Raw genomic sequence first — 26,423 nt, 5'->3', positions numbered from 1 at the left:
TGAAGTGGCATCCAATTGAAAGACTTGTGCCCGGTCATTGTGCCACATGCAATTATTACTTTCTCTAGTGAAAACAGTGTTTCATTATTAAAGTTTAAATGTTTCTAGTCAGCAGTATGAATTGATGGTACTTAGTAGTTCTCCAATGTTACCTAAATTGTCCTTTATACAGAAATGAAATTAGTAGTCAAGATATAGAGAATAAGTGTGATTTTCAATTACCAGCAATACTACTTAAGTCATTCCACAGTGCTGAAGCAGTGCATCTGTGAACAATGCAGGTTCATTATCTGAGTTTCTATGTTCAAACTCTTTTTCTCGTACTGATTAGCTTCTTCCAATTCTTAGCTCCACTCTTGTCAGTATTCATATTTGTGGGACATCTTAGGCACTGTGTTGCAGTAATTTCTTTAGTCTTTTTTAAAGAATATTTTGCCTCTCATCAACCCAAGTGTTTTTTTCCTTTGTACCATTTTCCTGTCAAATGCCTATTCTATCCACACCAAAGCTACAAGGAAGCTTTCCCAATTTTTGATTTTTCCATTGTTCCATAAATATCCACTCCTGTTCTGCATCCTCAGGTTATCTCCTTCGTGCCATTCTAGAGTGTTATCACCACTCACACAGTTTGCAGAAATGATACTTTCTGTAAACCTGTTTGTTTCTTTAAAATCACTCTGCATGTCTTATTGTGAATGCAATCAAAATTCCTCATCATCTCCAAGCACATTTCTTTCTTGCCATCATCAATCTTAACCTGAACATCCATATTTCATTTACTACATGAATTAGTGATAAACTTCTATACTTGCACAAAATTATATTATTGACTGCAACTGATCCTCTAAATTAGATAAACGGTAAAGAGAAATGATGGGTGGCTACATCATTATTTTCAAATAAGATAGGATAGTTACAAGGGGATTTCAAAAAATAGATTACATGTTATAATGGCAGGCCAAGTAACTTATACTGAATGCTGCACTATGCTTCAAAATGACACAAATACATGACACTATTTTTCAACATAGTCCCATATTGTATGTAAACAACAGTCTGAGCATTCTACCAGTCATTCGATTCCTCAATGACAGAAATCTGCTCTTCGGTCATAAAGCCATTTGAGAACTTCTGCAGGAATATCCTCATCATTGGAAAACCTCTTTGCTCCCAGATGTTCTTCCAACTTGCTGAGAAGATGGAAACTGCACGGTAAAAGATCCAAGCTGTACTGCAGATCATCATCACCCACAACTGTGTGTGACTTAAGTCAAATTGTTGTCACTATTTCACTATGGCTGGACTTGAAGCTGCATTTGATCCATATACTATCAGAATTTCAAGGTGAATCAGGGTGCAATTTAGACATTTTGCCCAGAAGAATCGTATTCTCCAACTCTGGAATACATTTCCAGTTGTCACACCATTTCACTCCCTCACTATGATTTATCTTATACCCTTACTGCAGCAGAACTAGTGTCTACAGAAAACCTGGAACACGTACTCTCTTCTGACAACATACCACCCTTGTTGAGTAACTGTCTTAGTGTGAGTCAACACGCCGGCCGGGGTGGCCAAGCGGTTCTAGGCGCTACAGTCTGGAGCCGTGCAGCCGCTACGGTCGCAGGTTCGAATCCTGCCTCGGGCATGGATGTGTGTGATATCCTTAGGTTTAAGGAGTTCTAAGTTCTAGGGGACTGATGACCTCAGAAGTTAAGTCTCATAGTGCTCAGAGCCATTTGAACCATTTTGTGAGTCAACATGTGTCACATACTTCCTGAAGTCCCTACTTATCTGTGTTAGTCAGGTGGTCGTAATTACCTAGTTTATCATTTTTACCTTAAGAGTTTGCTATTGCCTGTAAATATTTCTGTTACGTACCTTGAGATCCCTGACTTTCTTGCGGTGGTCATCGTGCCTGCGACGTTCATGGGGCCGTGTGGCGGGTGGCCTGGAACTCGCAGAGCTGGGCAGCGACGAGAGGCTGCCGTAAACCCTGCGCCGCTGAGAGAGCCGCGGCGGGTCGGAGGGCGGGTACCGGCTGCCACCCTTCTTCACGCCGAGCAGCTTCAGCACCTGGGAGTGGCAACAAGTCTCTCGTATCGCTGCTGTCACTTTTCAGTTTCTGCATTCCGATCACTGTCGTGCTTCATTAATAACTGGCTTGTACAATCTGCTATGCAGCAGAAAATTTGTCTTAAAAATGCTTACAGTGGTGGTAATATTGAGACAGTAATATTTGTATAGCCTGTTAGGGTATGGTGTGATGTTCTGAGGAAATGCAAGTTTTGCAAAAAGGCTATCAAAATTTTAAAAATGAGCAATAAGAATACTGAAGGCAGTATCAGTAGGGAATCATGCAGGAACAAATTAAAATGATGACTCTTCCAAAACTGTTATGTATACCTTACATCACATAGGGAATTTTCAGTGCCAAACATCCCAATCCATGGTCATGAACCCAGAAGTAAGAATTATTTTACTAGACAAGTACATAGCAAGGCACCATATCAAAAAAGTATGCTGTATAAACTTAAAATAATCTTCAGTGCATTACTGCAGAAATGAAGAGCATAAAAACATTTGATACATTTAAGAAAGAGTTTTAATAGATGTTAATATCTAAAAGTTTTAAAGCACTGATGAATGCATAACTTATGCACATTAGCACAAGTCTGCCACTTTGTTCAGGAACACATATGATGATATTTTACAGTGTCATTCACATAAGGAATGTTTCTGCTGTTGCTTCTATATTTTAGCTGTGTGAGACAAGCTGGTACCCAAACGGCAATTGATGTGAGCTTTGTGAAGATCAACATTAACAGAATGAGAGAAAAGAGGGAGGGATGGATGGAAATTTGTTTCCATTTAAGTCGTCTACATTCTGTGTGCTTCCTTTTCTGTCAGTTACACATATTACTGTACAAAATGGTCAAGGGACCAATAAATATTGTTATTAACAGTTTTATCTTCAGGGGTGCTTGCAAATTGTTCTGGATTTCATGTATTGCCAGAAAGGTCTAGTGGTATCCAGAAAGGAACTGCTACTACCTTAAATCACAAAATGAGACCAAAGTACAGACTTTGGATTATGTTCAAATATAATTTGAAGCACATTAGTGTGGAGCATCTCTACTTGTCTGATGTCACTCCTAGAGTAAATAAGTACTATCCACCACCACCCCTTTTTTTTACTATTTACTTTCAGATTAAAACTGCCTATCAAAATTACTTCACAAGCTGTTTTTCCCAAATTCTCATTACACAGATAATAATTGTGTTTCACTGATTCCTATGATGTAGTAAATTTTTGTTTACAGAACACAATATTTAAAATTTCGTACTACCCGCTTACAGAAGTGTTTTCGATTTTATATAATTTTCAATAATTCTAAAGTCATTTTCATTTAAGAATTTCAAGATTTATATAAAAATGTAATAATACATAAAAAAACTGTATGAATTGCTAAGAGTTAAGAGGAGATGAGTGTTCATTACATTATGTTATTGACTAAAACTGTGTTAGTGTAAACTATATGCAATAAACATATTGAAATAATGTTTGCAGTATTGGTATAAATATATTTGAACAGGTATAATATAAAAGCATGAAACGAGGCAAAGATGGTTCTTCTTCTTGTTGTTGAGAGAGAGTTGAGTGTGGTTGTGATGTTCAGTATGCAAGGTGTGTGTTTTTTCTGGGCTGAGAGGTGGAAATAGCACCTGGCACACAGTGAATTGTAATTGTTAAGACTAGGTGAAAGCCTTTGTTATGTTTCTGGTCAGAATTATGCACAAGAATGACATATCAGCAAATGCATATTTTTGTGTGAAGTAGAACTGTTTCAGATAATCATCCACTGATGTGCTCATTACTGAACAAAAGGACAGTAAAAAAAGTTTTGAATGTTGTTTATATAAAGATTTTCACAAACAATAAAATAAATGTATTTATCATATTTATAGGTAGCAAACTTACAAATTTGTATCTTCATTGAGACACTTCTCATAAGAAAACTATATTTTGTATACTGCTACCAGTGTTCAATGCCCCTATTAACATTAACTGTGTGATAACAGCTTATATGCCATCATTGTCATACTGCAGTACGATGACAGCAAGGAAAGCTTTCAAGTGCAAAAATTGTTGAAAATGTACCACTTTGATATATGGTGGTGGTTTTCATTTGCTATAATTCTCATTCCATCAACATCTATGTCTGAGAGGGCACATAGTGACTCATTGTAGAATTCAGGTGTCTAGTATTTCTTCATCCACCTTATAGTTCTGACTTGACTCCTTCTTTCTTTTTATGTATACAAAATATGTGGTACCATTATGACAGGATGCCTTACGAAGTCCATAGCCAGTACTTCAGTTTACGAGTGCTTCGTTCAATCACATTTCTTTTATTCTTTAATCTAGCAGCAATTGTAACTTTGGGTAGCACTGGCGTGACAATGATTATCCTGTCGATAATAACAACAATTAGGTTATCCCAGTAGCATTTTACATGGAAGTGCACAGAAAAGCTATTCCAAACATGTTTCTGCCACTGTTGCTGGTGAGTCATTTATTTGCCCAACCACACAAGGGGCCTTGAACTTCATTAGTACCTGGGTTTGATGCTAGTTTTTATTTATTTTGTCAGTGTCCTCTTTAATAGCCACCTGTCCACATTATTTTGTCATTGGTGGCTGAACACTGTGAAATGGCTTTGCCTTGGTGTGTGCCGCATGCCATTTAATGGTACAATGGCTGCTAATGCCTGCAACCCTTATTGTTATGACCTGTATTGGGTGAGCTGTCAAGTTTACTGTGTGATGCAACTTTCTCATATCTATGTGAGGAGGAAGGGGAATGTTACCAGTCAATTTACTTAACAGTTAAGTCAAATTTTTTGTAGGTTTGCGACCATTAAACTTTGGGGATATTTTACCTCAGAGTACATGCTCTCGAGACCCTCCAGCTGCCGACGAATGGCCTGGGCATCGGTCACATCTATTGTGGTGCTGAGGTCATCGTCACTGGAGTTGTTCTCGGTGTGTCCGTCCAGCACAGAGTCCAGACCTCCTGTTGTTGTAGAGGTAAGGTCAGTTGTGTCCAGGCCAAACACCGATGCACCTGTTGATAATAAATAAACATTTTATAATGTGCTTTATAATTCTTTCATACATTGTGTTCTGGAACTCCCATGATGAAGGAGAACCTTTAGGAATGTGGAATAGATCCAGCTGTATAATTATAACCAGAATCAGTTGCTGCAGGGCATTTCTGTACAGTATACCGACATAAATTATTACTATATACTCACACATTCATACCCATAAATAAGAGGACTAGGGGAGGAGGGGAGGGTTGCATGATGAAATCTTTATTACAATTAGCATGCACGCACCTCCACTCCCCCCCCCCCCCCCCCCCCTATACACACACACATGCGCAAGCGTATGTGCATAAATTGTCCAATAAAGTGTACCTTTTTATTTTATCATCAGACAAGTATCAGGCACAGGACCATATTTGGCAACACCTTACATACGTAGATTTTCTAGCATGTGACAAAGATGTTTCTGATATCATGTAATTGTATGACATTGACAATCAGCATATAAATTACAGATTTCAGCAACTGGCAAGGACATTGTGTTTTATGTACTCTAAAGTCAAAAAACACTGGGAGACCGTAAGTGGCAGGTCCAGTTTCCTATCTAGAAAGATCTTTCTTCATGCACGTTGGCACCTCTCCTTTGAGAGATGTTAGCTTTTTAAGTATGTGTTTAGAGTAGACAACTGTTGTATGTTTGTATTCTTTCTGACAGTGAGAGAGTAGCGAGAAGATGATACCCAGTGCTGGCACACACCCTGCTCTCTCAAATAGTGTGGAGGAGACTGCCAACATTAACAACCCTGTGTGAGACACGGATTGTCATCAACAGTGTCACGGGTCCTCACTTTACGAGACACTGTAAACAGGTTTCAAATTTAATCCAGGACGTTGGCACTTGTTGCAATATATCCTGCCAATGCTGGCCAAATATTGGAGCTGTGGATACCAGAATGAAAACTAATAATTTATTCCACAATGCATCCACAAATAAAATTGGAATATGAACTGCTACAGACTGAATAGTGCAGCCCACATTGTATATTTATTATTCTGCTTTAAATAGATGCATAATTTTACAAGAACTTCAGGTGAGTGATATCATCATCAGCAGTGCATCATTTCCCTCATTTCCCCAACCTCATAAAGGCTGATTAATTACAGGAGCACAAGCGATTTGTGGAAAATGGTGTATGTGACTGTGTGTGTGGTATGTGGATGCTACAGGCACTGACCACCACCATTGTGGGAGGGGGGAGGGGAGATGGTGGTGGTTAGTGTTTAACGTCTCGTCGACAACGAGGTCATTAGAAATGGAGCGCAAGCTCGGGTTAGGGAAGGATTGGGAAGGAAATCGGCCATGCCCTTTCAAAGGAACCATTCCAGCATTTGCCTGAAACGATTTAGGGAAATCACGGAAAACCTAAATCAGGATGGCCGGAGACGGGATTGAACCGTCGTCCTCCCGAATGCGAGTCCAGTGTGCTAACCACTGTGCCACCTTGCTCGGTGGGGAGGGGAGAAGAGAGAGAGAGAGAGAGAGAGAGAGAGAGAGAGAGAGAATTTTTTTGTAACAGAACATCTAATGTCTAACATGATACACATGCTTAATATAGTATTCGATACAAAGTCATAATTCATATACTATCATTCATTATTTAATATTGTATGAACATTATAATGCTGTCAGAACTTGAAAGGGTATTATTTTTATCCCAGAAAAAAAAGATAGCATTAGACCCCATTTAAAAATGTTAATAATTAAAATAATAATGTAACTGAAAAGTAATGTTAAGTTAGTTGTTGCTAATTGTTAACAGACTGAATTATGTAAAATTGCACATAGAAAACTAACTTTTGTTAAAATTGTGTTTGGCAAACATAACTCCGCATTTAGTAAATCATTATGCTGTATCTGGATATTCCTAAAACTGCAATTTTTCATTCGAAGTTCATTACTGTAAAGGTTTGAAAACTGAATTTATGTATCTTCATTGTTACAGCTTTGTTCAAAGTATGGTGGCTGTATCTGCCAAGTTAGTTTACCTCTGTGTACAAGATAAGGTGTTCTTTTGTGAAGTTTTTCAAAAATTACAAAAGATTATTAAATTGTTACAAAATCCAGGAAATTGACAGCTGCAGAAAATATATTCTGAAACTCCTAGTTGACGAGTAATGGACAGACTACACAATTAAAATTTTATAATTCTGTTTCATTCCACTACTGCATTTACACAAATTGTCTCATTGTGCTGCTGCATTTTCATGAATTGTCTCAAATTTCGTTATTAATTAGAAGTAGTGCACAAATATAAAAACTATATTACAGTCAAACTTGTGGTAGTTAAAGTGTTACGTGTACTTAGTTATTTAGTCCCTATTCTCCATCACTTATAAATTACTGCTGCTGAGTAAATGATGTGCTACTCACTGAGCTGCTTGCTCTTGGTGTCCTTGTTGCTGCGGCTGCCGGCTCCGCCGGCCGCGACCGACCTGTGGTGCTTGTCGAATGCCAGAGTGGCACTTCCCGGCTTTCCAGTTCCGCCGCCACCACCTCCCGGGAGGCGTCCACCCCTCGGTTTGCCAGACGCACTCTGCTGGTGCGAAGGAGCCAGACCTTTGCGGCTGCTGCCGTCGTAGTCCCCGAGCTTGCTGCCGTACGGCAGGCTGCAATGAGGAGGCTCGTGTAAATCTTGTGGACCACAAATTCAGCTGTTGGCTCTGAAACTACATTCACTAAAGCGAACTGAATAAAAAGCAACATCTGCTCTATAACTGAGAGATATATTGGCTGTGTGTGAGGTTTGAAACCATTGTCTCAAAATTATATATGAATCTATAAAGTTTGATTAAGGTGCCTACTGAAATGTAGTGAAAGACTGGCAGGCCATGGCAGTGTGTTTCATTATTCCTACTGGATGTACTGAATATCCTCATATGGTTTTATGCACTATGCCACCAATGCTCCTGTAGGAGCAGCAAAGGCAAGATTAGACTAATTGCTGTGTACACAGAAGCATGTCGGCAGTCATTCTTCGGGCGCTCCATTTGCAGTTGGAATGACATCAAACCATAACATTTTGTAAAATGCTAAGTAAAATCTGGTTTTCAGAGTATGGAAGTAGATGTAGATGTTGCTGTTGCTGTGAAAGGTGGTGTACACTTTTTGTATAAAATATGAAAATTAATATTCATAACAACTGGCTGCTTAATATTTTCAGAATGTCCCTCAAAATATGAGTAGCAGTCACCTGTTTGCATGCTTGTAGCTCCTGGGCACTGGCGTCGGACTACCCCCTGGCGACAGTGGAGGCAGCGGTGGCGTGAGGGACGAGATGCTCTCACTGAGGGTAGAGTTGGCACCGCCACCCCCGCTGACGGCAGACCCCGCCCCGAGGCCGTGCAGCTTGGGGTCCAGGATCTGGCGGAGCTCATTCTCCACCACGTCCACCCACTCTGGCTCGGCTCCTGCATTGTGCAGTGGTTGTGTGTCACAGATTTTGTGATGGAAAAATATCCATTAGCAGTGTTACGAAGTGTGCCACATCAATGAAAAACTGTACCACGTAACTGACTTTTCCAAATTCCAGTCATTCAGCATACTTGACTCAGCTTACCTGCTGTTACTGAGGGAAAGATGAATTTTCAATTCTTTACATTTAAAATAAAGCTGAAATAATAGCGCGCTTATCAAATGTGGTAAAGGAAAGCTGGAAAATCCGCCTGACTGCAAAAGAACGAAATGCTGTGTAGTTGCAGTGCTGGAAGCTCCATGAAAGTGTTCACAAGAGTTACAATGCCAGAAGGCTGCAGTGAAATGTTGGAACACCTGTGGAGGATCAATGCTCGGAGCAGTGCTGGCAGTCAACAATCACTCACAAAGAACAAATCTCTTCTTCCGTATACTACTTTAAAATGAGCAACGAATCATTATGTGAGTTACTGTCTATTCCCAACTGAAACCTTGACTCAGAATCTGCTTTTCAACACAGAGAGGTATTAACAAGCAATAACAATGTGTTTTACCCATTTCATCAGCATGGTACAGTTTCTTCAGCAACCGTATAAGCCTTCTTAAAAGTGCTCTATAGCAAAGTGCAGTACCTCCACTTGCTCTGGCATTAATCTGAGGGTAGTACCAGAGGAAGTGGAGATCTGTCATTCATTTTACAGTTTACATTCTGATTACAAATACCCAGTAAATTTCAAAATAACTTCACACAAAGTGTTTTCCAAATTTTTATTTTAGCCGTAATTAATATTTTGCCAATTAGTACAACTTAGTTAGCTTTGCTACAGAACCTGATCTTAAACATTTCAAAATACCATGTGTCCTACCAATTCTGAACACTGTTAAACTTTTGGTGAAGCATTGAGCTATGCCGATTTATAGTACCGAATTTCACACTTATAGAAACGGGCTTCATTTTTCCTAGTATTCAATAATTTAGAAGTAATTTAAATTAAAAGATTTTGTTGTTTATATAAAAATGTAGAAGTAGACACTGCTTAAACTCTGCTCCAAAACATTTAAGACCTAGTCGACTAATATCTAAAATGGTATTGAGCTGCTAGCAGGTACAAGGAAATGTTTGTTATTTATGACACACTAACAACTAAATAGTTTAATAAGTCACAGCTGCAAAATACTAACACAAATTCTTTACAGACGAATAGATTTAGGAAAGGCAAACCTACATTTCTAGCATTTGTAGACTTAGAGAAAGCTTTTCACAATGTTGATTGGAATACTCTCTTTCAAATTCTAAAGGTGGCAGGGGTAAAATACAGGGAGCGAAAGGCTATTTACAATTTGTACAGAAACCAGATGGCAGTTATAAGAGTCGAGGGGCATGAAAGGGAAGCAGCGGTTGGGAAGGGAGTGAGACAGGGCTGTAGCCTGTCCCCGATGTTATTCAATCTGTATATTGAGCAAGCAGTAAAGGAAACAAAAGAAAAATTCGGAGTAGGTATTAAAGTCCACGAGAAGAAATAAAAACGTTGAGGTTCGCCGATGACATTGCAATTCTGTCAGAGACAGCAAAGGACTTGGAAGAGCAGTTGAACGGAATGGACAGTGTCTTGCAAGGAGGATATAAGATGAACATCAACAAAAGCAAAACGAGGATAATGGAATGTAGTCGAATTAAGTCGGGTGATGCCGAGGGAATTAGATTAGGAAATGAGACACTTAAAGTAGTAAAGGAGTTTTGCTATTTGGGGAGCAAAATAACTGATGATGGTCAAAGTAGAGAGGATATAAAACGTAGACTGGCAATGGCAAGGAAAGCGTTTCTCAAGAAGAGAAATTTGTTAACATCGAGTATAGATTTAAGTGTCAGGAAGTCGTTTCTGAAAGTATTTGTACGGAGTGTAGCCATGTATGGAAGTGAAACATGGACGATAAATAGTTTAGACAAGAAGAGAATAGAAGCGTTCGAAATGTGGTGCTACAGAAGAATGCTGAAGATTAGATGGGTAGATCACGTAACTAATGAGGAGGTATTGAATAGGATTGGGGAGAAGAGGAGTTTGCGGCACAACTTTACAAGAAGACGGGACTAGTTGGTAGGACATGTTCTGAGCCATCAAGAGATCACAAATTTAGCATTGGAGGGCAGCGTGGAGGGTAAAAATCGTAGAGAGAGACCAAGAGATGAATACACTAAGCAGATTCAGAAGGATGTAGGTTGCAGTAAGTACTGAGAGATGAAGAAGCTTGCACAGGATAGAGTAGCATCGAGAGCTGCATCAAACCAGTCTCAGGACTGAAGACAACAACAACTAAAATTGTATTACAATAAACTGTATTTTAAGCCTATTTAAATAATTTTTTTAATACATTTCAACTTAGACATAGAGAGGGTCTCAAAAGAAAGTTTATATTTGATGGGTGAAAATGAAATAGAGGTTGAAGTTTATCAACAAGGTCTTTACTTATAACTGAAACACACAGTTTAAGAATTTGCTTCTTAAAAATAATGTCATTATGCAATCCAGCAGGCTTGCAGCACTCACCCAAACGATGACCAAATTTTGGATGACTGCTCAGCATATAGACATTGCAATGGCTGCCACTTCCCCTCTGATATTTTCTTTCAGTTGCTCCAGAGAAGTCAAATTATTGACATACACTTTGACATATCCCCATAAGAAAAAATGTATGGGGCTCAAATTTGGACCGTATGGTGGACAATTTATGTTACCCCTCCTAGGGATCAATTTGGCAGGGAAAATTTCACAAACTTACAGTATACACAGACTGGACACGTGTGCTGTGGCTCCGTCTTGCTGAGACTGTATTATTTGGTTATAACCAGGAATGTTTTGCAATTCAGGATCCAAAAAATCAATTAACATAGTCACATACCATTCCGAATTCACTGTAACTGCACAGTTGCTCTCGTCTTTGAAAAAGTACAGGCCAATTATTCCTCGAGCCAACATTGCAGCCTGTACAGAAACATTTGGCGAATGGAGGACATTCTTGTGCTTCTGTTTAGGACTCATTGCATTCCAGTAGTGCCAATTTTGCTTATTGGTGTGACCTTTCAGATGAAAATGAGTCTCATCAGAAAACAGGATGATGATAATTGAAGGGCACTTAGTCACACTATTAATGAACTGCAGCCTATGTCTAGCATTCTGAGGCTTTAATTCTTGCTCCAATTGGATTTTGTAAAGGTGCAGTTTAAGGTCTTTTTGCAGACTTGGGTGTAGTCATGATCTGTGTGCATTAAAGAACAAATGGAGAGGTTAGGATCATCACAAACAGACTGATTTACACTCTCCATGGATTCACCCATTTTTGCTGAACCTGGTTGCCTGGATTTTGGTTTGGCCAGTGTTGAACAGGTCTTTTCCAACGTTTTTTGGATAAAGAGAACACTCGGAGAATCATTTACACTATGTACTCCATGACCACTGCAAAATTTCCTCTTAACTACGGTAGCCAAATCACTGTTTTTGAAAAATTCTCACACACAGAAAGTGCAGTCTGCTCCCGAGAAGCGCTCCATATTGGCTGAACTCCTAACGGCCAAGCAAGTGGTGAACATACACCCCACTCTCCTCCAATTTGTTGTGGATAAGGAAAGATTTTTCAAATATAAACTTACTTTTGAGATGCCCAGTGTGTAGAACCACGAAACAAGGTAGGAGTTGAGGTGTGGTTATTCCTCCTGTCGAGCGAAGTTGTCAGAGTGTGTATATGTAATTGCTGTCTAATGTTTTGCTCTGTGAATGGCATTTCTACTCAGTAAGCTGTATTGTTTAAAACTCAGTAAAAGCTCTTGCAATGTCTCTGGCCAGAAATGTGCATAAGAATCTCTTCATTGACAGTAGCAGTTTTAATGTGCCAGGTTTTGGACAATCAACTTCCAATGTTCTTACCACTGAATAAATACCAGAGAAAGGGAAAATAGTTGAATATTTACTTTACTTTTTTGAAAACTTTTACCATGAATGGTGCACATAAAATATTTATATCATGCAAGCTTACTACTGGAGATATATTTATGAAAATCCAGTTGAAAATTATGAGACAGAATTGTTCGAGGGAACTTAACCTTCAGGAGGTGAAATATTAATACTACCGACAGGTGTATACATTCTTAGGGAAGAGAGATGATTCAAATGTTGGTTGGTGTCTCCTGATGGTGGCTTTTTAAGCTGGTGATCTCTTTTGCCTTCCTGCAGATCACAAAAACCTCTTACCAGCTCCAGCCTGTTGGTGGTGCAGGCCATAGCCAACCCGGGGGGACCCCGACGACTCGGTGCTGGTGTCCAACCGGTCCTTCTGAGTCGGCAGGCCCGCTCCACCTACACTGCCGCCACCCCCACTGCTGCCACCCACAGAGGGCTGCCGGCCACTCGAGTAGACAGTGCTCCCCCTGCCGGAGTCGCCGGCTGTTGAGCTGGACTGCCCCGTGCTGCGCTGCGTCGCCTTCTCGTAGTCCGAGCTCTGCCCGGAGGATGCCGTCCTCGGAGGTTCCGTTGAGGGAGGGGGAGGTGGCGGGGCCGACACCCCGGGTGGCGCGAAGCCGCCCTCGTCATCGTCGTCATCCTCGTCGTCCGGGAGGTCGAGCCGTGACTGCGAACCCCTCCTGCCCTCTCGGGCCTGCGGGGGCGGCAACGCAGGCTGTTTCTGTGCCAGCAGGCCGGGAGCCCCCGACAGGTTTGCTGTTGCATATGCATTGCCTGAGTCGGCTCGTTCCTGCTGCCCTGTAGGTATAGGATGGAATTTATACATATGGCTATCCTTCCTTGTGTTGCAATTTTAGTGGCCAGCAGTGTACTTTCTTATGATTAACATAGCTTGTACTTTGCTGTCAATGTAAACAAAATTTGACCCACATACCTGCCATGTGGTACTGCTGCTGTGCCTGAAGGTACTGGCCAGATGATGCAGCCACAGAGGTGGAGGCTCCGGTCTGTCGCATCACCATGTACACCCCTGCCTGCTCCAGCTGGCTCGCGTAGTTTGCCTGCTGTTGAGACATCGGGGACAGTGCCTTCTGCCGCTGCTGTTGCTGGTGGGACCTGTCCGAGTTATGAGGGATGCAAATTCAGAGGTTTTCTCTGACATAGGTTGATGGGTAGTATTCTTACAAATGTCTGGCAATATTAGCAACTTCATTCTTTGGCGCAATGCTTGAACAACTGACTAGTCTTCTCCATCAGTGACTGCAAACATTGGTCTTACATGTATTCTGTGCTGGATGCAGAGAGTACATCTAATTTTAGCATTCACATCTGACAAAGAGGACTAGGTCACTAGTTAAAATGTACATAAGAATGGAAAACCACCAGGACAGTGACAAATACTAAACGTTTCACCTTTTTGCCATTTACAAGATGCTCATTCCCAGGTGCTGGGCCATAATAATCTGCTCTTTCTCAAAGCTGCTTATGTTGGTGGATTTGCACATTTGTGGCCTGTATCATCGCTACAGTGATTCCCCATTCATTCGTGCTCTGATTATATGAGGGTAATCCCAAAAGTAGGGTCTCCTATCTTTTTTTATAAGTACATAGACCTGTTTATTTCCACAATGGTTTACATCAGTTTACAGCTTCAACATTTAGCTATTTTTTGACATAATCACCATTTCTGTCAATGCATTTTTGTAGATGCTGTGGCAGTTTTTGTATGCCCATGTCATACCAGCTCGCCGCCATGCTGTTCAGAAAGTTATGAACCTCTTCTTTCACCTCGTCGACAGAAATGAATCGCTTTCTGGCCAAATGCTCTTTTAACGTAGGGAACAGGTGGTAGTCATTGGTGCCAAGTCAGGACTATACGGTGGGTGGGTGATTATGTTCCGCTGAAACTGTTACAGAAGAGCAACAGTTTGCCGAGCAACATGTGGGCGAGCCTTGTCATGGAGAATGAGTACGCCCTTGCTCATCGTTCCTCTTCTCTGGTTCCAAATTGCCCGTTTGCATTTTTTCAGTCTCACAATACCTGTCAGCATTAATTGTGTGACCAGCGATTCAGCTCCGATGACAAGGTGAAAGAAGTAGTTCATAGCTTTCTGAACAGCATGGCAGCAAGCTGGTATGACATGGGCATACAAAAATTACCACAGCGTCTACAAAAATCCATTGACAGAAATGGTGATTATGTCAAAAAATAGCTAAATGTTCAAGCTGTAAACTGATGTAAACCATTGTAGAAATAAACAGGTCTATGTACTTATAAAAGAAATAGGAGACCTTACTTTTGGGATTACCGTTGTATATTTTCTATTCACTTGTCCATTCATTCACACGTTATGTTCCATCAGTCTTGTCATGAAAGAGAGCTGTGGACTGAGTCAGGTTATGCATTAACTGGCAGAAACAGCCTCTGTTAGCTATTTCTGTAAATTATACTAACAACAAATTATGACCAACACTAATTTACTTAAACAAATTATGGTAATTGATTTATGTATATTGGGAGAAAAATTGTTGCTTTGAAGAAAGCCAGTGGTTCTCCTGTACCACTCGGATGCTGCTACTATTTCATACTTCAAATAAAGCATTTTAGCTGTACAAATTAGGCAGAATTGATTTCATAAGTCCAAGTATACAGACACATTGTGTAAGAGGTGATCATAAGGTTTCTATTTGTGGTTGTTGCTGCAGTGTATAAGCAACGTAACATGACATTGATGCCACTGTATAAGCACTGACACGTACGCAAGTGATTAGTATGGTATTCATGTCTTTATGACATGTTTATGATTAATGCGGCAAAGTGAACTATGGCAATGCCATTACCAATGCGTCCAGACAGGACCCATGTGCTGTTATTCTTTTCTTGGCTGCTGAAGGACAACCACTGATAGACATCCATCAGAGAAGAATGTGTATGGGGTAGCACGTCTGTCGACAACTGTGACAAGGGTTGTTGCTACTTAATGATAATGTACATCATTGTATCACAGAAGTTATACCAATTCGAATAGGAGACATTCATGCATCCAGCCTATAGTTCTCATCTCTCCCTATATGATTATCCCACATTTGCTCCCTTAAAAAGGGCCTTGAAAGGTCAATGATTCCCCTCAGATGAGGATTTGCAGGGAGCAGTTATGGACATCATCTTCACAGCAGCACATGGTGCTTTACCAAATGGGTATTTTCAACCTGGTGCATAGGTGGGATGATTGCCTCAATGTTCAGTGCAATTTTGCGTGATTGGCATACCAATTTTGGACTGTACAGCCTTCAAAAGGAAACTTTTTGATTGCCCCTTATAGTAGGAGAGGCTAATGACATATTAAACTCTGTTTAAAAATTTTCGGATTATCAGTTTGCTGCCTGATGTCCACTGGCAACCTCTTATAGCCTTTTGCGTCAGAATGCAAAACTCCATTCTGATCCCCAGACATGGATTCACAGTGTATAGGGAAATTAATTCTACTTCTCGTAAGGTGGTTGTGAATTGCCGAGTTCATCCTAAGTTCACTTTCACTATCAATCACAAATACCATCACAAAGTATATCCACTATTCAGTCACGTTATTGTGACCACCTGTCTGAAGACCAAATAACCACCTTTCACAGTGAAGACCACTGCAGCCATACGGGAAGGGGGTGAATGAGGGTTTGGAAGGTACCAACAGGTATGTGAGCCATGCCGACTCTGGTGCCATGACCAGCTGAACTAGGGTCCTCAGTTGAGGATCCATGGCACAAACAGCCCAATCTAGGTGGTTCCACATATTCACAATTGGGTTTAAATCCAGGGTCATGCGAGTAGAGTACATGAATCCTGGTGCTTTTTGACACGTAGCATTGCCCTGCTGGAAAATGCCATCTTGCTGAGGACCCCCAAGGATAGGTGCATACTTTTGTTGATCCATCATGCCTTCAGAATGCTGAGATAACCCGGTAATGCCATGAGTATGTTCTCCCTCCTCCGTCCTGGACTCTTCTGACGATTGTTGAAGGGTGCTTACTTTCAGATATTTCACACCGAATAAGCATAAACATGATTTCCTGAAAAGACCACATTCACCACTCACTGGACATCCAGTTGTATTGGCATGCAAATTCCAATCTCTGTCACTGAAGTACAGCAGTCAGCACGGGTGCGTGAACTAGGCACATACTGCACAGGTTCACAGGCAGCAATGTCTGCTGAATGGTTGTTGAAGAGGACTGCTGGTAACCCTGTACTTCATTTGGGCTGTCAGTTGCTCAACATTGCACATCCAATTGTCCTTACACATCTCCATAATCATTGTGCATCCTTATCATGCGGTGCATCACATTTGCCTCAGCACCGTGCACCACAGTTGTTTTGGCGCATGTTTTGGATAGCGACATTTTGTGAGGCACAGTATACTTTAACCACAGCAGCACCATTTACAAACTTAGGCATTTCAGAAATGCATGGCTTGTGAAAGTCAATGATCAAGTTCTTTTGGATGTCAGGTAAGTCACACTGTTTCCGCGTTATGACAATGTATTCTGTGTCCCCTGGACACGCTTCATATACCCTCTGCTGCCACCTGCCTTCTATGAGTGATATTGAATCTCAAATATAGGCGGTGGTCACATTAATGTGACTGGACTGTATATATTGACATGAAGTGTAAGAATCCCTGGGTCCCAGAAGAGAAGTCTGCACGATTTTTGGTTATCGACACCACACAATATTCTTATTGCATTCTTCTGCAGAATAAACATCTTTTTACCCTAGATGCAATGCCCCAGGAAGTTATGCCATATGGTGGAAATTACTGAAAGTATAAGATTTTCGGGTGTAAAGCAGGAAGAACTGCATCACTGTCTCGCAGCACCACCAGACTGCTTTCAGTCTCACAGTAGGCAATGGTCATAAGGTTTTGGCTGATCATTGGAAACCAGAGTGGTCTGACACATATTTGAACCTTAACTACTTTACTCCTTCTCTGAAAAATTTGAATGTAATTAATCCTACTAATTAAACAGAGAGACTGTCGGCGTCCCGTACCTCGGCCCGGCAGGTGTCTGGTGGTGGTAGTAGCCAGAGGTGGAGGGAACTGTGTTTTCAGATGCGTGTTGCTGGTACTGGTAGCTTGCAGCTCCCGCAGGTTCACTGCCGCTCGCCGCATAACTGCGCGGTGTGGGCTGCGCAGAGGCACCTTGGGGCACCGATACAGATGGCCCTCCTCCCAACAGCCTCTGCTGCCGCTGCTCATCCTCTGCATCTTCCCTGCTGGTCAGTGGCTGAGGCCGGACTTTGCGTGGACTCGACTTCTCACTACCCATGTCGCCGTTTACCTGTGAATAGTTATGAGGTTGATTTTTTTTTTTAAATTGTGTCAAAACGTCAATACAGTTGTAGAAATAAAATGAGTAACTTAAAGCAAACATGTCTAGTTATAAGGTATAATGAAACTGGTCATTACTGCACTCCCAGTCTTTAAAAAACAGCACAATATACTGCTTTAAAATACATGATACATTGAGATATTTCACATACAGTTACATTTTGTACCTATATTTATGACCTGTACATCATTTACATCACATTCACATATGGATCAATGCAGGGCACTTCTATAATTTGTGTTTACACTCAAATGATATTGGTTCAAGATTACTGTTCAAATTTTGTGATTCATTGTATATTTTATTCTTTTGGTGGAAGTTTTTGCTGTTTGGATTCCATTTGTAATTATTATTATTATTACTATTATTATTATTAGTTGCTGAAACATTGTAAAAATTAGAGGAATGTGCAATGTGAATCAGTTGCTCTTGTTAGCATTGTGATTGCTATCTTTGATGTACAGTCTGGGTGACAGTTCTATCGTGACAAGTGTGTTGTGAGCTGTACTCTGGACCTTTTGACAATTGGATGTGTTTAACAGAGAAGATTATTAATAACCTCAGGAAAAATGGAACAAACAGCCTGTGACAATTCACTGAAAAAAATATAATGAAATAAACAGAACTCTGAAATTGTTTTTGTGTGTAGGATTAACCCTGTAGACAAACTGTGTCAACAAAAAGAATGCATATTAATCAACAACAAGTGGAAGATAAGTAAAAGATCATTTTTAATGATTTCAATTTAAATTCATAGATTTCCTCTTATTTGTTCTCGAGTTGTTAAGAAAATATGGCGAAACAAAATCACAAAAGATACTTCAGATTTTATATCTAAAACAACTTTACTAAATCTAAATTTTTGACTAAGTAAAGTAAGTGTCAGGTGAGAAATGTCGCAAAAAAAAAAAAAAAAAAAAAAAAAGAGTATAACATGGATGAACACAAGTGGGTGACTTCGAGAGCATTTAGAGCTGCCTAATGTACATCTTCCTCAGTGCAGAAGGTGAAACAGAGGTGGCAAAATAGCGAGTGATTCACAGTTTGTGGTTCCCCATAGTCATAGCTGGCAGTGATGACTGGAGTTCCCCAATTTTGGAGATTACATCTGGACCTTTCAGCTCCAAAGCTTAGGCAATTCAGAGCATGCCAAGTAGTCCACTTCTCTTCGTGCTACGATGTGTAGTATTTTCAGGTGGCTGAGAACAATAGGGTTGGTTTGTGAGTTATGCTTTCCACATTACTCACAGTTGAAATGTAACACAGTGGACTGCCCGATCTTACTCTGCTATTGCTCTGCAGTATCCGAGTACTGTTTTACATATTTATATTTTACTTTAGGACAACAATTACCTACCAAATATCAAAATTACTCCACAGCCTGTACTTTCCAAATTTCATAGTAATGCAAGCTCCAAAATTTTGATCCCCCCCATTAATAATCTTTTTATGGAACATTTATTTATATGGATTGAAAGTATTAAGGTTACTTGTTTTAGGAATATGTTTGTTTTTACAAAATGTGCAATACTTGGGAAGTTATTTTAATTTGAAGATTTTATTGTTTATGTGGAAACATAATAAAGAATACTGTTTAAACTCCACTCCAAATAAGTTTCAATTTGGATAATTAATATTCAAATACCAAAGTCATGACTATCACACATAGTGGCATTCTGTTGTGTACCCAGTCCATGTGGTGCCTCAGTCCACTACCAATGATGTACCCTATGAGTACTCCATGTTTAAGGATGTTGATTCCTTAACAGTTTTTGTCTCTGACAGTTAACTGTCAGCGTCAGCTGGATGTGACTTATGCAATGACAATACAAGTCACAACAATTTTTCGTAGACTTTGTCTCCTTGTCTAAGGTACAAAGTGAAGTTGTCTGCTCTGCTGCAAAAGTCTTCAACAAATATGCATCCACCATAAAGCAAGAAACTGGGAATCCCCACACACTGAAACAAAGTGTGAAAACATAAATCACTAGCCAACTGTCTAGATTGAAAGACTGAAAATTCTTGTTGGCTAAATGGCAAATAGTAGGGTGCACTGTAAAACTGCATGGCAAATAGTAACCTGGCCTCTGTTGTTACAACCATAGGAAACTTTTTTCTTTGAAAAATAACAGATCATTGAAGTAAATATTGAGCTACTAGTAAGTAAAACAGCTAGGAAAATTGGTAACTGCACTGCATATGTATGTGGAACTCTACTGGAGAAAAAAGGGGCTTACCTGCAGAATGGGCAGGTTTTGGAATGAGAAAGATTTGTGGCTGTGGGGAGAAATTGAACACATGGAGACTGGAGAAAACTGAGCATGTGTGGAATGTTGGGCACCAAGTGAGTGCACAAATGTTTACTTGATGGAAGCTACGCTGGCAAGAGCAGTTAGCTTTGCGCATGGGAGAAGTAACATGCACAGTGACTAAAAGCAGAGAGTGGCGCAAGTAGCGTGTCTCAAGTGTCTAGATACGTGAACTGTTGATGTAGCTGCTGGATTAATGGAAAGTTTTCAAAAGTATAATAGCTGATATTGTCTTGTATTTACAGTATTTGGACTGAGGTAGACAAATAGAGCATATCACTGGACAAGGTGTGTGACTGAGCAGTGGTCTTGATACAACCAGACGTTACTAAAAGGGATGTGAGATTCCATCTCTAATTGTGTCAAAACTAAAGTTAGTGAGCATTGAGATCATTTGGTTAATATTGGAGTCTTCTATAAGCCCTAAACAAAATTAGTATATTCAATTGTACATTCTTGTAAGTTTAAAGTTGATTTGGTTATGCTTATGTGCCTTGTGAGTAAATGTGGAAAGGAGGCAGCTGATTACTGGTTTAAGTAAGATTAAGGTAACTGAAATTTCTAAGCAAGAACAATAATTGAAATAATTGCACAAAAGGTTCAGTTTTTATGATAGTAAAATTAAATTTTATTGGTATGGTTGTAATATGTTTTTTATTTAATATCGGTTTCCTTAAGGAAATAATTTCACAGGAAGTGTTTATGCTGTACTGGATAATACCATTGAGTGTTGTTGGGTTATTAGTGACCAAGTTGGTGGGACTTTGTGATTTTAAAATAAATGTTTCATGTGTTAATATTGTCTCTACTCAATCAATTGCTGCATCGTTTTCCACCGAGGCCCAGTTACCCGTCTCAGTGTGAGGACTTCAACAAGTATGTTACACATTTAACCCAGCACCGAAACCACTGAATGCAATGACAGTGGTGCATCATCAGAAGAGTGTGCATGTTCTGGGTTTCCTGCAAGCACAGTTCTCCTGCAGATTCACGAACACAGTGAGGGAGTGAAAGGTAGTGGCATGTGGAAACAGATTCCGAAGTTGAAGTACACGATATATTACAGTTCTTAAGGATAAAACATGTATATTGCACACAGGTTCACCGTGAGATTCTGGCAGTATGTGGACCGAGTGCAATGCCACATCCAGCAGTACTGGAACAATGTCAACAATATGACTAAGGCTTCCCAGACACAGGTGATGCCGATCAGCAAGGAAGGCCATCGACCAGAGAAAATAGTGTTCGGGCAATCGTGCAACTGATTTGCAGCAGTTGCAGATTTTCTGACAACGAGGAAGTTCACACAGTGGTTCTTAAATGGCTCCGTGACCAAGGAGTGGGCTTTTACTGTCAGGAAACTGGATGAATGGTAGAACATTCCAACCATTACTTCTGGAGACTCTGTGACTATACTGAAAAATAGTGTCGCGTATCTGTGTGACTTCGAAGTGTAGTGCAGCATTCGATAAAAGTTGCTTAGCTTGCCATATTAATGTGTTATTTGCTTTTTAAACTCCCAAGTATAACCTGTACATTATTATAACTAAGGCTTACAATAATAATTTTATTAATGCTGAATTTAGCTACACTTCAGTATTATTACTTGCAGTCATTTTAGGCATATGTAAGTAGCAGAACAACATTTTTGTTTCATATTATATACTTGATCTGCTGTTTATTTCCTATTTCTACTGTGTGTACACACACCTGCACGCGCGCGCACACACACACGCACACACGCACACACGCACACACGCACACACACGCACACACACGCACACACACGCACACACACGCACACACACGCACACACGCACACACGCACACACAGAGTGTGAAATATATGATTGGAAAGTGGGAAAAAAGAGGGAACGTATGAAACTGTTTTCATGTGCAAGTGACCTCACCACAGCATTGTTGTTGAGTCCTTCCTGCGAAGATTTTCCCTGCTCAACATCAGCACCAGAAGCATTCACATCCTTGGGAAGTTTCCCACTGCCGAAACGGCTCGAGATCATGTCCTTGATGGTGTGGTACGTTCGTGTTGAAAATGTCTTCCCGGCAACCTTGTCACCGCAGTCTTTCCCGTCCTTGTCCTTCATATTATTTTCTGTTCCACAATTTTGATCTTCAACCTGTGACAAGTAGCAATACACATTACACAGAATTTATTTACAACATTTGGAATGTAGCAAGATGGAACAGCTATTTTTTTCTTTCCTTTTGTGCTCTCTATTTAATGTGTAATACTTGTACGGGAATATATAAACTCTCCAGTTCCTTTTAGCTGTATTTTTCAAAACTTTATTATTCGAGCATTATTTTAAAGACTGCTGATGATAATAAATAAGTAGTTCATGCAGAAACAATTTCTTTAATGAAATATTCTAAACTTACAATTCACTAAAACCGGTTGCTCTTCAAAATTCAAGCCCCCTAATACTTATTTTTTAAGGATCCCCACATCTTATTTAAAAGCCCTCATCCTTCTCTGTCAAACAAACATTTTACTTTTTCTGAAAAATACTATTTCAGCAGTTATCTTTATTCAAGGCAAATTCATAAAGGTCAAATGCTTTATGAAGGCTGCTGCAGTTGCGTATAGATCAGAAATGCTTATTATAATCGGTTCTAAACAACTAAAGGAGTTCAACAAGGCAGTCCCTTGACAGTAAGGACACCAGCACATTTGCATTTGCAAATAATGATGTAATTTGGGGTTTACAGAGAAAGAAGTCCACAAGAAGCTGGTCATCTGGAATGACCCTCAAGAAGCACAGGGATTAATAATAAATGAGATATGATTGCAATGTCAACCAACAGGCCAAATCAGACAGGAATAATAAGGCTGGAAAGTACACTGCTATAAACAGAAGACTGGCACAAAAACAACGTGTGTATCATTTCAAGTGATACAAGATACTGTTTGAGATGAATAACTGAACTCAAAAATTGGCTAGTTCTACCATCAAATTTTGGATCTACTCTGGAATGAACAAGTCCTCTTAAGATCACAACAGACTGTTCTTCAGTCATACTTTATCTCCATGATAACAATCAATCTGGTTGAAAATAAACTGTGAACTACAAAAATGACGTTCTTACAAACTGTGGCCCAGAAAACTAGGCATAATAGTATAAAAAATGAAAAAATTAGGGAAAAAGCTAAAGTGTTCACATCTTTGAATGAAAAAGTAACAAGGGCCTATTTGAGTTGGTTTGGCCACATTACATGAATGGATGAGTGAAGAGCAGTAAAACAATGACTACATACCGATGAAGTTGGTAAAAGACCAGTAGGAAGATCAAGGAAGAGATGGCAGGATCAAGTGAAGGAGACAACAGAAACAAGAGGAGTCAACTGGGATATAGTTCTGAGAGAAGAATAGTAAACAGGCAGACACAAGTGGACAGCCCTTGTAAAATACATTTGGGCAAATGATCTGATGATATTGATGATGATGCAAGTCCTACAGCTGTAGTGCTGAAACTTCAATCTTGTATGTAAAAAGGCAAAGCCATCTACAACTTAAAGGTCAGTTTGAACACCACAATGGTTATGCTATGGGAGGAATTACTCACCCTGTTTTAACAGAACTTGCTGTATATTATGGTGTAACTTGGCAATGTTCACATTAACAAATCACAGAGAGGTGAAGGAGATGGTAAATAGCAAATTAAAAAAAAAAACCTTGTACTGAGATGCAGAGCAAGTTCCTTAGATTTTCAGCCTGTCACTTGACCACGAAGTGACTGAGTCATAGTTCTCCATCTGCATCCTGTCAAATTTTATTGAGCTGATTAAATGTCTGGTTGTGAGGAGTCATCAGGAACAGAGACAGAGTGTGATGAGACAGGTGGAAGAGGGACAGAGTTTGAGGAGATGGGTGGAAGATGGACAGGGTGTAAAGAGGCAGTTGGAAGAGAGACAGTTTGTGAGGAGCTGGATGGAAGAGAGACTTGGTGTGAGAAGGTAGGTGGAAGAGGGTCAAGTTGTGAGGAGGTGGGCAGAAGAGGGATCAGGTGTAAGGAGTTGGATGGAAGAGGGACAGGGCCTGAGGAGGTGGGTGGCAGATGGACAGGTTGAGAGGAGGCGGTTGGAAGGGGACAAAGCTTCAAGGTGGGTGGATGGAAGAGGGACATGGCATGGGGAGGTGGGTGGAATTTGGGACAGGACGTGATGAGGCGAATGGGTGAGGGACAGATTGTGAAGAAGTGGGTGGAAGAGGGACAGGATGTGAGGCGGTGAGTGGAAGGAGGACAGAGTGTGAAGAGGTAGGTGGCAGAGGGACAGGCTGTCAGGGGGCAGGTGGAAGGTGACAGGTTGCAAGGAGACCTAAAATTTCACTGTTAACTATCCACAGTCTTTTGCCCATCACTGACCAACTCGATTCATCAAGTGATGGTTCTTTGTTTCTACACAGTGCTCAACAGTAAGGTCATCAGTGGCTTAACAAAACCAGTTTGACATGCATGTAGCTAAAATATTAAAAATTGCTTTTCAAAAGGTAAAATATTATATAAGTCTGATACAATTTGTTTCACTCTCACTACCGCTTTCACAAAGAAGCATGAAATAATTATTTAATTTCTATTTATTTATTTTGAGTCAACAGTTTTCTGACTGGTTTAATGTGGGCTGCCACAAATTCCTCTCCTGTGCCTACTTCTTCATCTCAGAGTAGCACTTGCGACTGGCATCCTCAATTATTTGCTGGATATATTCCAGTCTTGTCTTTCTCTACAGTTTTTACCCTTTACAGCTACCTCTAGTGCCACAGAAGTCATTCCCTGATATCTTAACACATGTCCTATCATCCTCTCCCTTCTCTTTGTCAGTGTTTTCCACATATTCCTTTCCTGTCTTATTCTGCACAGAACCTCCTCATTCTTCATCTTATCAGTGCACCTAATTTTCAACATTTGTCTGTATCATCATATCTCAAAAGCTTGGATTATCTTCTGTTCCAGTTTTTCCACAGTCCATGTTTCAGTCCATATTTACTCATTAGGCTGTTCATTCCATTCAGAAGATCATTTAATTCTTCTTCACTGTCATTCAGGATAGCAATGTCATCAGCAAATCATATCATTGATATCCTTTCGCCCTGAATTTTTATTCCACTCCTGAACCTTTCTCTTATTTCCAGCATTGCTTCTTCGGTGTCCAGATTGAACAGCAGGGGCAAAAGACTACATCCCTGTCTTACACCCTTTTTAATCCGAGCACTTCATTCTTGGTCGTCTTTCCCTATAATTACCCCCATTTTCCTCAGAATTTAGAACATCTTGCTCCATTTTCCATTGTCGAACACTTTTTCCAGGTCGACAGATCCTATGAACATGTCTTGATTTTTCTTTAGTCTTGTTTCCATAATCAGTCGCAGCACCAGAACTGCCTCTCTGGAGCCTTTACTTTTCCTAAAGCCAAACTGATCGTCAGCTAACACACCTTCAATTTTCCTTTACATTCTTCTGTATAATATTCTTGTAAACAACTTGGATGCATGAGCTATTAAGCTGATTACGTGATAATTCTCGCACCTGTCACCTCTTACAGTTTTGGGAATTGTGTGGATGATATTTCTCCGCAAGTCAGATGGTATGTCATCAGACTCATACATTCTACACACTGAGGTGAGTAGTCATTTTTTTGCCACTTCCCCCCAGTTATTTTAGAAATTCTGGGGGAATGTTATCTATCCCTTCTGCCTTATTTGATCTTAAGTCCTCCAAAGTTCTCTTAAATTCTGATTCTAATACTGGATCCCCATCTCTTCTAAATCCACTACTGTTTCTTCCTCTATCACAACAGACAAACCTACCCCCTCACAGAGGCCTTCAATGTACTCTTTTCACCTATCTACTCTGTCCTCTGCATTTAACAGTGGAATTCCCGTGCTGAGTCAGTCCTTATAACAATCATTTCTTTTTTGATTTCTTCACATTTTTCATACAGAAATTTCATCTTAGCTTCCCTGCAGTTCCTATTTATTTCATTCCTCAGCAACTTGTATTTCTGTATTCCTGAACTTCCTTGAACCTTTTTTTTACTTCTTTCTTTCATCGATCAATTGAAGCATTTCTTCTGTTAGCCATGGTTTCTTTTCAGTTACCTTCTTTGAACCTATATTTTTCTTTCCAACTTCTGTGATTACTCTTTTTAGAGATGTCCATTCCTCTTCAACTG

General features: G+C 40.1%; 1 protein-coding gene across 7 annotated transcripts in view; it reads right to left on the bottom strand.

Annotated features, from left to right (window-relative positions):
* The window catches only part of LOC124717040, an 859,980-nt gene that overhangs the window by 25,994 nt on the left and 807,563 nt on the right, over positions 1 to 26,423 (bottom strand). For all 7 annotated transcript variants that reach the window (XM_047243697.1, XM_047243698.1, XM_047243700.1 and 4 more), the window contains 8 exons: positions 22,141 to 22,368; positions 17,581 to 17,870; positions 13,471 to 13,652; positions 12,828 to 13,334; positions 8,363 to 8,579; positions 7,543 to 7,778; positions 4,944 to 5,128; positions 1,882 to 2,076 (listed from right to left, as the gene is read on the bottom strand). In XM_047243697.1, the coding sequence (XP_047099653.1) occupies positions 1,882 to 2,076; positions 4,944 to 5,128; positions 7,543 to 7,778; positions 8,363 to 8,579; positions 12,828 to 13,334; positions 13,471 to 13,652; positions 17,581 to 17,870; positions 22,141 to 22,368 (2,040 nt within the window). The remainder of the gene's footprint in view (positions 1 to 1,881; positions 2,077 to 4,943; positions 5,129 to 7,542; positions 7,779 to 8,362; positions 8,580 to 12,827; positions 13,335 to 13,470; positions 13,653 to 17,580; positions 17,871 to 22,140; positions 22,369 to 26,423) is intronic.

Source organism: Schistocerca piceifrons, chromosome 9 (assembly GCF_021461385.2).
Source record: "Schistocerca piceifrons isolate TAMUIC-IGC-003096 chromosome 9, iqSchPice1.1, whole genome shotgun sequence".
Lineage (NCBI taxonomy): Eukaryota > Metazoa > Arthropoda > Insecta > Orthoptera > Acrididae > Schistocerca > Schistocerca piceifrons.
This window is presented reverse-complemented; position numbering and strand designations above follow the sequence as displayed.